Source organism: Ambystoma mexicanum, chromosome 4p, assembly GCF_040938575.1.
Source record: "Ambystoma mexicanum isolate Mex_15411 chromosome 4p, UKY_AmexF1_1, whole genome shotgun sequence".
Taxonomy (NCBI): Eukaryota; Metazoa; Chordata; class Amphibia; order Caudata; family Ambystomatidae; genus Ambystoma; species Ambystoma mexicanum.
In genome coordinates, this window is record NC_090927.1 from 297,992,867 (window position 1) to 298,005,768 (window position 12,902).

At 46.0% G+C, this 12,902-nt stretch overlaps 1 protein-coding gene across 2 annotated transcripts in view; it reads right to left on the reverse strand.

Annotated features, from left to right (window-relative positions):
- Positions 1-12,902, reverse strand: part of EVA1A (eva-1 homolog A, regulator of programmed cell death) — a 1,077,479-nt gene that overhangs the window by 549,680 nt on the left and 514,897 nt on the right. For both annotated transcript variants that reach the window (XM_069605847.1, XM_069605845.1), the window contains exon 5: positions 8,555-8,698. In XM_069605847.1, the coding sequence (XP_069461948.1) occupies positions 8,555-8,698 (144 nt within the window). The remainder of the gene's footprint in view (positions 1-8,554; positions 8,699-12,902) is intronic.

The following is a 12,902-nucleotide window of genomic DNA, read 5'->3' on the forward strand; positions in this document are numbered from 1 at the left end:
CTCCAAATGGACACAAAAGTGGAATAATTCTTGGGGAAGTGTACAATATGCAAGGCGGTTGCTCCCTGCACATTCCCAGAACTCCTAAAGATGAAAGTCATGCCGACTCAAGTATGGAGTGAAGTAGCAGTCGACATGTTTGGGCACCTTCCCAACGGCAAGAAGGTCTTAGTAATCATGGATGAGATGTCAAAGTTCCCAGAGGTACACTTGATATGCTCCATGGCAGCACATGCTGTCATACCAGCTCAGGACAAAACATTTACTGCTGCAACCCAACATTTGTAAAGTCTGACAATGGTCCACCGTTTAGTGGACAAGAATTCAGAATGTTTCTCACCAGAGGATCGTTCATGCAAGTGATCTGCAACCTACTGCGGGTCTATCAGAATGCCTCTCACATCTCCACAGGAGTGTGTCCGTCAGAACTCATGTTCGGCAGAATCGTCAGAACCAACATCCTCCATTCAAGTCCAAACGAAACATCCGCTGACACGGAACTAGAGGCGAGAGAGGAGGACAGAGCGAGCCAGGAAAAAATTAAAACATATGCAGATGCAAGAAGGAGGGCAAAGGAACCAGAGGTATGCCTTGGGGATCAAGTACTAGTGCGTCAGGCACAAGGGTCCAAAGAGACACCGGCATTCAGCCCACAACCCATGACAGTCACCCACATTAAGGTATCCATGGTGACAGCAGCAAGACCACAAGGTACGATCACCCGAAACTCCTCATTCTTTAAACGGCTGGAAAGTGAAGCAACACTCCAGAATGAAGAGAGTGTTTCATCTGATGATGGCTCCGATAGTTGCTCTGACTTCATGGACGCTGATGTGGACACAGTACATAGGGACAGTGAGAGGGATGATCACCTCCCAGTGATTTGCAGCCCCTTCAAAAGAACAATACGAAGAACCACAAGATGGATAGTAGCGATGGGGTAAAGTCAGAAGTTTATTGTTAAAGTGAAGGGGAGATGTAGTGTCCTTTTTCTATGTTCTCTGTGTTTAAAGAGGACACAGTCCTCTGTCCATGGCGAGCGTCTAGGCTCGGCATGGGTAGGCGGGGCTACTGCCAAAAATTTTGGCGGTTGCCGTGTAGAATTAAAGGGAGTTGACACACCATTACCCGTGGCTCCTTGTCTTTTTTGATGGGTGTGTCATTTGTCTTATTGTCTTGAACCGGCATAACACCTGTGGTCATGTGGTTCAGGATTTGGAGCACGGCCTGGCACAAAAATTAACTTTTGCTTCTTCAATTCATAAGCAATTATGGGAGTAGTTTGTTACACGTCTATTTTACGGATATAGCATGAAGAAACATATGTGAACAGGCAAAAAGAGAACCCAAAACACGGCCATAATCTGATTCCACAAACAATGGATTATTTTTCAACACAATATATTTAAATTAACTTTCCAATGAAACATGGTTAAAATATTCATCCTGCATTTTTAACATTGATAAAGTAAAACAAACTTTTCAAAAATAGTATCTAAAAAAATAACTTTTTAAGTCATTTAAGTGAGCTACGTATGCATTTTGTTCAAACGACAGAATTTGCAGATACACAGAAACATAGGAGTCCTGATTTAAATGTAGTCTATGTTAGTTACCTTTAAAATGTATCATGACAATACTTAAGCAATAAACCCTGTTGGCGGTGGCATTCATGTAGCCCTGGGCATTACCTGCCCCGGTACTGAACCCGCCAAGAGGGTTTTATTGCTATTAGAACCCCCACATGTTGTGCCAGGATACTAATCGGGTTTTCTTTCCAAGTTGGGGAACAGCATGTTTGCAGTTTCTCAACTTGGAAAAAAAACGACAAAACAAGATGGCTGCCATGGATCGGGTAGAAGGGGCAACGGAACTGCACCAAAATGTCACCCCGACCACTGCGACATTTCAATTTACTGCACCTTTGAGCTGTACTGAAATGCCCACCCACTACACCGACTAAGGGGAGTGGGGATTGCAGGGGTATTTCCCGGTCTCCTTTGTCGATGTAGTGGGGGGTCAGGGTTTGCTGGGGTGTCCCCTGCCTCCAATCGATAGTAGCGGGGTACAATAAAGGAAAAAAAAGAGGAGAAAAAGAGGAAAAACTGACCGTACAGCGCCAGTTCAGCCCCACGTTAGTGGGAGTGAACTGATGCCACAGGGATAGACGGCAGCACAATTCTGTGTGTGCCACCGAAGAGGTAAGTGCGCAGGCGGGTAGGGGGATACGGGCACAGTGATCTAGGTGATCACTGCACCGCGCCATAATGGGACTCAGCATTATGTAAGTCGACATTATGGGCGGCACAGTGATCACATAGATCTGAAGGGAACTGCACATAGCCCCTTTTCCCTTTTCATGGCGCCCATTGCAGCGTCAGTGAGGGACTCAGGTTCACCAGGTAAGTGGGGCAGGGATGGAGGGGATCTAGATATGTGGAAAAGGGGGTTTTGGGAAGGGATGCAGGGGAGCACAGGGACTTCTTACCTTGGACCTGCAGGGGAAGGATGACAGCCTCCACTTCTGTGGAGGCTGGAAGCACAGGCTTTACCAAGTGGTAAGGTCCCTGGTCTGAGCCTCCTCATTGGCTGGGAAGTTGCCACCCCCCGCTGGGGTACTTATTGGCAATTACAAGCCATGGACTAGAAGTTGCGCTTAGAGGGGCCTCTGTGGTGGAGAGGAAGAGATGGATGCGTCCGTCTCCATCCCAGGGTTTTTTACCCAAATCGGAAGTGCTCAAACCCTCTGTTTGGCCTTTCTCGGCTCAGTCTCCCCCATGACCTGAGCCCCCGTACCCTGGAGGTATGTGCAGTGGGACTGACTCACACACTAGGCATTTCTGGGAATGACATTCAAGAGGGATGAGCGCAAACCTAGATTTCGTTTAGGTTTACCATATGGTTATGGGTCACTACTTTGCTTCATGTCAATGGGAAGGCACGCGTTTCTATTCGCAGTCTTTCCTTTCACAAATCATTTTTAACCGTTTTGGTAATCTAACTGGTTGAAAATAACTCAGAGTACAACTTCCAGAAGGCAACGATTTGTCTCGAAATGAGGTGTGCCGTTTATCGGAAGCCATCAAGCACGCATCATGGATATGCCCGTGCATTCATGGCGAAGAATGGGCCCTTCATTTCAGATCCTATCTGTGCACCAATTGAACGACAGATGAAGCAGGCGAGCACGAGGAATATGTTTCACCATGTGTGCAAGAACCAATCAAATGTGTATACTTTTGCCAATTTGGTCTAAAATATATTTCCTCCTCACTCCTAAATAGAAAGTATAATTTCATGTAGTGTGCATCTTGTTCCATCATTTTAATGAGAGGGTGAATTAAATACTATTCACTTAAATGGCAGAGTTACTATTTGAAGTGGTTACAGAAAGAGCCCGAGCCTTATTAAAAAACAAAAAAAAACAAGGAAGGAGGAATTCATTGTTCAGGTGTCATACATTTTGAAACATCCTCGGTTGAGTGCTGAATGGAAGCTCGAATCACATGGAGCCAAAGCACTCAGGTGTGGAAAGAACTTTCCGATAAACGTGCCAACTGAAAGCTAAATACGCCCCAAAAAATCCCCACAACTCTGTGATTCTCCAGCTCAATAAATTATGTTCTGAATACTGTGCGAAGAGGACACATACCTGGTCTCCTGGCTGCAGAAAATAAATGCGGGCTTTGCTTGCAGAATGAGTGCAATGCTTTGTGCACAAGCTATTGGATAATGTACGCAGCAATGACTCGGACTGATTCTAAAGGAATGCCCTGCCGTCACATTATCAACCTTCTCTCCTACACAGAATACAGCAACATACTTCTCTAAGCCCGTCGCCCCTCATTGCTTTTCCTAACTTTCCATGAAATAATCTTGTTAGAGGCAATTTTATCATCTTTAGGAGTTACTCATTGCAGAGTTGTGTCGAATCAATTGCTTGATCCATGTGCACTGTTCAATTGATAAATAATATTAATTATAAGTCGATCTAGGCTTTTCGGTCTCTCAAGCAGGTGACTTCCAATTTATACAAGGACATCTTGATAGCCCACTAAAATAACAGAAAACCATAACAGAAGAGGCGCAGTTCCACTATGATTGCAAAAATACAAGGCAATCGACCAACAAGCTTAGCCAAAACTCATCTGCAAAGAGTGGACACACAAACAATCTTTCTCTTGGCATGCACCCACCCTTTGGAACTCGATCCCAGTATCGGCTCGAAATGCACCCACAATCCTCTGGCTTTTTTGACAACACCGGACCAAGGGCTGATGCAGATGAATGAACAGGCTGCAACTCACAATACTGCACTACTGTTAAAAGATGCCAGCTCATACGTTAACTAGCCACACTCTGCACAGCGCTCTGCTACTCTCTCGAGCTAGGTCCGCGCTTTAATCAATGAAATAAAATAATGAAAATATTATTAGTAACTAGAACCTGGCGAGGAGGGTGTGGCAGCCTCCCAAACAATGAGGAGGCACAGAAAGGGTTCTTTGCCACACTGGGAAAGACCCCGCTCCGAGCCTCCGTAGAGCGGGAGGTCACCATCTTCCCTCGCCGTGAATGAAGTTAAGTGCGGTACCCTGCCCATTCCCCTGCCCCCCTTTTCCACATATCCTCCTCCTACCCTCACCCCACTAATGTGCGCTTTTCTGTCCCTCACTGGCGCTGGGTACAGTACTGTTCCCAGCACATCGCCACCAGGTGTATAGCCACTTAACTACGCGTAGCCCCTTCTTCCTGAGCCATGGCGGCCATGTGTTTTTCATTTTCTTTCCTCGAGTTGAGAAACGGGTGACACGCCATTTCTCAGCTCGAACAAAAATGCATTATTAGTAACCTGGTACAATGTGCCGGGGTACTAATAGCAATAGGGCCCTCAGAGACGGACATTACTGGTGTGGTAATGCCCAGGGCTCACGTTAAAGCCCTTGCTTCACTCAGGCTTATAAGTGACGCCCTGGGGCATTACCAGGCCAGTAATGCCCCCACCGATCCTCGGGTTGTATTGCTTAAATAGAACGATCAAAGGTGAGCCATGGAATTCATTTCTTCCAATAGCCCCTAGCTTTAGCTTTCCACTCGCCCATATAGAGCATCAATCCATGGGGCACATGGAGCCAGAGTGCACCAAAGCTATAGACATTCTTTGTAAAATTCATATTACCAAGTTTTGGTCAAGTCAAGTCCTCAATCCCCGTTCTCCTGATAAAGCAGTCAATTAACACTGGATTATATAACACACCATATTTCCCTCTAAACACATTTTCTGAATGCAGAGCAGGGCTGAAGTGAAGTTAACTCAGTATTTTGCGATATCTCTTTATTAGTTAATCCTCAATGCCCTACCAGATCACTCACCTTCCATCAGCTCGCCTCTAACTTTACTGCTCTTCCTTCACACACCACATTCCACATTCCAAACAGGACATGTGCAGAAGGCTACAGCGGCCTATTAACCGTGTCCACGTGTCATGCAAAGATCCATGCACAGAATTAGGAGATTCTATTTCTTACAGTATCAAACGCAAACGTTCATACGATTGTCTTGAAACTTTGCACACATGTAAAGCAATGTCATTTCCCATGGATAGCTCGTACAGGCAACTGCATACATTCCCCCTGTTATGAAAAGTGTGAAAATAATCAGATTTGATAGTATTACCATTTTGGCTTTCAACAACTGATTTTGATTGGCTCATGGATTGTGACGTTTCAGATGATGTGTATCTGCAGACCAAGGCGCAAAAGGCTTACTTTTTTTTATAATGTTCTATGATCCCCAAATAAATAAATAAATATAACCTGTCTATATTTTCTCCTCCCCATGCTCCCCCACCCCGTACTATCCAGTTTTTGCTCATAACACTTCACCCATGCACCACTGTTAGGCACCAGTGTGCAGGATTGCCCTGGGTTCCAAATGTCATCTGTACAAAGTTTGCCAAAACTTCCTTTCTTGGAATACTTAATTACATACATACATAAATACATGTGAGGTTTTATACTCTGCAAACTTAACTGTGAAGCAAGAAGTGATACACAGCAACAGAACACAGTCACAGGGTACAACTATATGTATTGGAGGTACATTTACATATAGAAATGTATATATCACACCCACCAAACACGGAAGACGCACACAATAAAGGTTCCCATTTATAAACATTAGCAAAAAAGAACGTAAATAACATGGAGAAGTAGCCAGAAGACTGGCAAATACAGGTCAACTATACATGTGGAACAACAACAGAAGGAAACCTTGAACAGAGAGGATGAGACTACAGAAAGGGAAGAGTGACAAAAGCCAACAGGTGTCAGTCAAACCACCACATGCGTTACATGCAATGTGTGAAGTGATTGATGGGCAAACACCGCAGAAGCAATAAATACGCAAGCGTACACGTCTGAAACACACAAGGACGCACTACAGTGAGGCATGAAAAAAGAAGAGCCAATCGCTAAAGCTTGTCTTTTTGCAAACTCCACAGGCATTTTCAACTACATCAACCTTTGGCAGGATACTCCGAGGATGCTGAAACCTGGCACACTGTGCTCATATCACCAAACGGCCCAATTATTAAAAAAAAAAACACATTCAAACTCTGCCCATTCATTACAGGAATTGTGGCCATTGCTGCTACTGCACAGCGCTAAACTCTGTGCAAATGATTCTAAAATTCTACAGGCGCACTATGTATGACCCCTTTCCTAAGGCAGTTTGAAAGTTGGTGTCAAAGGTTCCCAAAAGCCCTGCATGAGACGCAGCCCGCTCCATTCCTTCTTGTGCAGTAGTGTGGAATTTCAGGAGGAGCACTGCCGCAATGTTCAGCAGTGCCACCGAGGGGTTTGTAAAACTCCACACTGCACGCGCATTGCCGCCCATGGGGCTTGTCAATCCCGAGTCTGCTCTTTTGGGCAACCAATAGGAAAGGTCTGAATGTCGGCGTCTGCCGGACCCATCAACCCATCGAGGCCTGTTCCCCAATACCCCCATCGAGGCCTGTTCCCCAATACCCCCATCGAGGTCTGTTCCCCAATACCCCCATCGAAAAAAGCAATTTAAAAATGTATTGTGAAAAAGTACACTGAGAAACTCTCCTCGCTGACCTATATTGCATTATGACGCAGACGACACTGATGGATATTTTAACTTATATCGGACCAAGAGGCTACAGAGGAAATATTTGAGAATTCTGGCAATGGAACAAAACACGGTAGAGCCACGAGGGGCTGTGCATTGAATATAGCAAAAAGCAGACGAGCCCCTGGAAGCTGGATTTGGTTTTTGAAAACAGCATTGCTATTTTTAAAGCAAGTGGCAGCAATTCCATGATTATGAAAGGATTTATAAAGCCCCGAAGAAGGTGTAAGAAGGAAAAACAGGAGCACTTTGGCAAGGTACACTGAGAAAACGGTTGCTCTAATAATATTAAAAACACGTTTTCATAAAGCACTTCAAATACTGTTGAAAGGTTCCGGTCACACTGCAATCCAACCTTCAACAGAGCCTCAAGATAACTCACCACAGACCTCATTCCAACCTCATTCCGAGAAGAGATCCGGAGGTCACTGGTGCCGCCTAGCAGAGGTCACAAACAGGAGCTCCCCAAAGACGCTCACACCAAGCAGTATGCACCCCCAGGAGAGCGAATTAGCAAGGCGGACGGCATTAGCGAAATTCAGCCCTCAGCTGAAAACCCACATCGAAAGAGGACAACGGTTGAGAAAACGTACATAATGAAGGCTAACTACCCTCAACCAATAGAAGATCTTAAACACCCAGATCCAACCATGCTAGATCACACAAGACACCCGGCACTCAAGAGAGGGGACCAAGAAATGACTGCTTGGCCACCACCCACCAGCCAGAGCTAAATGGGACCTAATGAACAATCATTCACTCCACAATGGACGCCCTCACCTACTCTTCCCAGCAAATCCATCAGACATCGCTATGGGGGGTACACAGTAGCACCAAGATACAATGGGGTATGTGTGTGGCTTGGGTCATCTCCCAATTCACCAATAAATAAAAAACCAAAAGTTCATTGGCTCAAGACTTGGTGGTGTACCTGGGAAGGGCTTGCCCCATCTGCTTCTAACTGGCCCTTTTGTCAAGGTGCCAATGAGTAAGGTAGCCCCCATCCCAGAGAACATACTGACGCTGGAAGGGAAGCTATGCACCTTGCGTGTTTTATACATCGGAAATGAATTGACATTTTGCCCACAATGATGCCCAAAGGGCAAATATGCAAATTCTGAATGTTTATACATTTGAAATACTCGGACAATTTTCTCACATCTGCATTTTCCTGAAGAAATTTACTTTTTCTTATCTCCATATTAGTTCCATATTGAGTGGGACCCACATATATAACAGATGTAGGAGGATGCACCGTTAAATGTTCAACACACATCCCTAATTTACGTAGCGAAAGGCGACAGGATGGCGAAATGAAGTGAATGACTCTCCTGAGCTCAGCAGGGGGCAGCGGCGAGCGCAATGAGGTTCAGAGAGCGCGTCTCAGGTGGGTCGCCTTACCACAAGTGTAGATGACATTGAGGTGTTTGTGGATTCCTGGGTAGCAGGGATCCCCAAATTCATAGGTGCTGGCGAACACGCTGCAGCTTCTCCTGCCATGACAGCGCTGGGTCATCAACTGGAGGGCGGTGGCTGACTGGCACTCTGAAAGGAAATGCCAGTGACATGTAAATGCCATGATTCGACAGGACATAGACATGAACATTCATCTAGGTGAAAAAGTAAACTTGTCAAGGCAGCCAGCCTCATCATGGCACTCCTAGTTCATCCCCTGGAACATTTGAACCAGTTAAAACCGGTTCCAGACAAGCAGGTATACAGTAAGTCGTATAACGGCGCAGGACAGATCTTAAGGGATACAGAACAGATACCTAACACAAGAAATAGGAACTCAAATTATCCAGATCAACAACATTAGCACAAGGAATTATGCCTAACTGGAAGATATAACCTTAACCGGAGTTAGTGAGTGAGCGAGTGAGTGTTTGGGCGCACGCATTTGTATGGATGGGGCAGGGGATGTCCTAGCGCTGATAGCATAGAGCAGAACATTGGTATTGAGAGCTTCCTGGGATAAACCTAAGGCTTGGGGAGTTCTAATGGAGCATAATTTCTGCAGCTTGCAAATGTATATTACTGTGGCAATGCTGGCTATATTGTTGCATGATGTCGTCATTCTCAAAATGTGATTCACATGGCAAAGCTGGCATATTGTGGGACACTTTAGCAAGACAGCATGTTTTACAGGGAGATGCTGGAATTGTGTTGGGCATTTCATCATGAAAGGTGTGCTAAAGGGTGGCATATTTGTTGGCACTTTCTGTTAGGAGATGCACAGGGCACCCAGGTAGGTTTGGGTGGCTGTGTAGATATAAGGGGACAGGATGGTGTATACAGCAGGAGGGAAAACAGGAAGAAAGGACAGACAAGGTAAATCAGAACAACCGAACATGAAGAAAGGGCAGGCCTCGATGGTGTACACTTGTTGAACTTGAGACTACACACACAGAAATAAGGACAGCTCAATGCCTCTGTGCAAGTTACTTTCACAGGCACCGAAACCTGCAAGCCCATGTATGTGGCAGCAAGAGAGGCTTCTGTATCTGGACCCTAGGGCACAAACAAGGAGACAAGCCGGTGTGGGTCAGCCAGAACCTACAGCGGATGCCCACTCAGGGATCAGAACACAACACACTGTTAGATGAAATACACTATAGATCACAGGTAAAACAAGAAAAAGGACAGGGCAGAGATTGCTTCCTTGGGTAAATGGATACACAGAGGCAAGGGAGTGGATACCATAAAACACTTAACAGATACTAAGAGCCCCGAAAGGGAAACAAGATTTCAGAACAGGAAATCAGAAACTAGGAATACAGAAGACTGTAGCACTGAACTGTTACACGGTAACAGAGGCAACAGAGTCAAGGTATTGTTACAAGGTAACTCAGGCAATGTACTGTTGCAAGGTAATATGCGAGGTACTAGTACAAGGCAACTGAATCTAGGTAACAAAAGCAGTCTGGAAAGCTGGACTGAAAACACACAAAGTATACAAGGCAACAAAGGGGAAAGGGTGACAGCCTACCTGGGTAAAGCTTGAGAGTAAATAGCCCAGAAACCAAGGGAAGGACAGAGCAGGGAGCAGAGAAGGAGACTGAATGGAAATAATGCAAGTAACAGGGACTGAAAGCTGCAGGGACACAGTCCAGGGGCTGAGTGTTGCAGGAAATCAGGACAAGAAACAGGGGTTAATTGCTGAAGGGCCACAGCGCACAGGGAAGAAGAAAGCACACTGGCAGGAGGCAGATGGTGCAGAATGGTGTCTTCAATGAAAGGCTTGAAGAATTGGAGCAAAGCAGCAGAGAAGCAGGGAAGAGTCACGGGCAAAGCACAAGGCAGAGAGAGATTCCAAATGGATCACAGCTGACCGGGGTTCAGAATGCAATGCAAGAAAAAGAAACTTGAGGGTGTGATAGCTTATAAGCAATGCCATGGTGGAGATGCATGATTGTGCTGCACACAAGCACAGTCATTGGTGTGGTTATTGGAAATCTCTGGCATGGACTTTGGGAGAGGATACACTGCTGACAAACACAAGGAGTGTTTTTGTTGTAAAAATAAAAGCACAATTGCTGTTGCATTTTGAAGGTTGCAGTCCATTGAAACTCTTCTGTCTCCCTCCAGTCACAGTGAAACCAGTGTGCGTGCAACTCAGATTCCAAAACACTTGTGAACGAAACACTTGCGTACGAGCGCGATAGAAATAAAATATCAATATCAATATCAAAAGGGCTTCTGGATTGGTTATCCGGGTTTTCCAGACATCTTACAGATGCATTATGGCAGTCCATGTGTCAACAAACACAAATGTGTATAAGGAAATACGAAATTGAGTTTCTCTGACGATGGTTGACAACACTCCACGAATGTGAAGACAGCGCCACCCATAGGCTAAGATGCATAGACGTGACACTTTCACCATGAAAATGTTTATTCCCGGGTAGTGCTGGCATATATTTTTTAGAAAAGCCCTCTCATGACTTTCTTTGGCTGCAACTGGCATGAAAAGTGGCAGCACTGGCATATCATATTGAAAGGTCTCATGCTCTGCTTTGGCCGGACAGACCTTGTGATCTTTCCTGGACACAACCAGCATGAACATTTTTAGAAAAATGCCTGTCTACTGCAAGCGTCCTGGCATCTGTTGGGCTTTTTCATATGTTCCCAATTTTTCTTAAATATGTAATGTAAAATGCACAATTTCAATGCACTATTTTAAAAGCACCTCTCATGTGGTTCAGGCGCACTCAGGCCAATTTGGAAAAAAATAATGTACTCCTTAGTCTAATAATTCACCAATAGCAACAGACTAGGACTATATATACACTCCCCTTCTGTTTCTGCAAGATCCCACAGTTAACATGTCTGCAGGTCATGCTTTGAGGTCTAAAGAACAGGGATTACATAATAGGCCACTCCTTTCAGTTTATACCATCTCCCCCCCAATAGGTGGGCTAGTTAAGGACTTCCACAGCCTTAATATCAGTGCCTTAAGTGGGCCGGGGAAACCGGAGCAAAAGCCCTGGTAGTCCCCAAAAGTGGTCCAGAGCCATGGCTATTCTGGGCTCCACCAACTGCCTTTTATTCACCAATCACCTCTGGCAACCCTTCCACCCAACAGAGCCGTGCGGTGATGGCCCTTATAATAAAAAAAATAGGAGAGTTGGTGCACCAAATGTTACGCTAGCAGCGTGTCTGCCTCTCTTTTGTTTCTTAATCAAAGGAACTGAACCCTGCAGGCAGCCCTTTTACCTTAAAACTCTTTTGGATAAAAGGGCAGCCCGAGGGAGTTGCTGCCTCTGATTAAGAAACAAAAGGGGTGGCGGTCTCACTGCATCATACCTTTTGGTGCACCTGCCTCTCCTTTTGTTTCATAATCACAGGCTCCGATCTCCGCAGAAAGTGCTGCCTGAGGGGCTGGAGCTTGTGAGTAAGGACCTTACCCATTGTTCCTCCTCCTCTGCCACTATTCAGGCTACCTCCACAACGCCGCAGGGTGCACCTCTGATTTGTACCCCTCCCCGGAAGATCTTTAAGGCTGGCAACCTTCTTCATCTTGCCACTCTCACCTCTCGCTCTGCTGTCAAACACGCCTCTGACATCTGCCACCTCCTTGAAGAACTGGACCTTGATGTCCTCGGTCTTACGGAGACATGGTTCACGGCCAGCTCTGTCACGAGCTTTGACACTCTCCTCCCTGATGGCTACAAGATCCTCTCTGCACCCAGATCCACCCAGCCTGGAGGGGGTGTAGCCCTGATCTTTCCCGAGTGGATTCCTGCCACTATCATTCCCATTCAGATTTACTCCTCTTTTGAATGCCTTGTCTGCAGGCTCTCACGCTCTCCTAGCCACTCTCTTACTATTGCTACTCTCTACCGGCCCCCCGGGCAAATCACCTCTTTTCTCTATGAGTGGGCCGACATCTCCTCCTCCCTCCTGGCCTCAACCACTCAACTCCTCCTCCTTGGTGACCTCAACATTCACCTCGATTCTCACTGTCCCTCATCGCTGCTCTTTCGCAACCTCTGCGATACCCTCTCCTTCTCTATCCTCCCCTCTAACCTCTGCGATACCCTCTCCTTCTCTATCCTCCCCTCTGGCCCGACGCACTCTGCAGGATACACACTTGATGTCTTGATCTCCCCTGGCCTCCCCCTCTCTATTCCTCTAACCACTCCTCTCTCCTGTAGTGACCACTGCCTCCTCTCCTCCCATCTTTCACTCTCTTCTCCCCAAGCCAACCACACCCCAACACTTCCACTTACCTTCTCGGACATCCGAC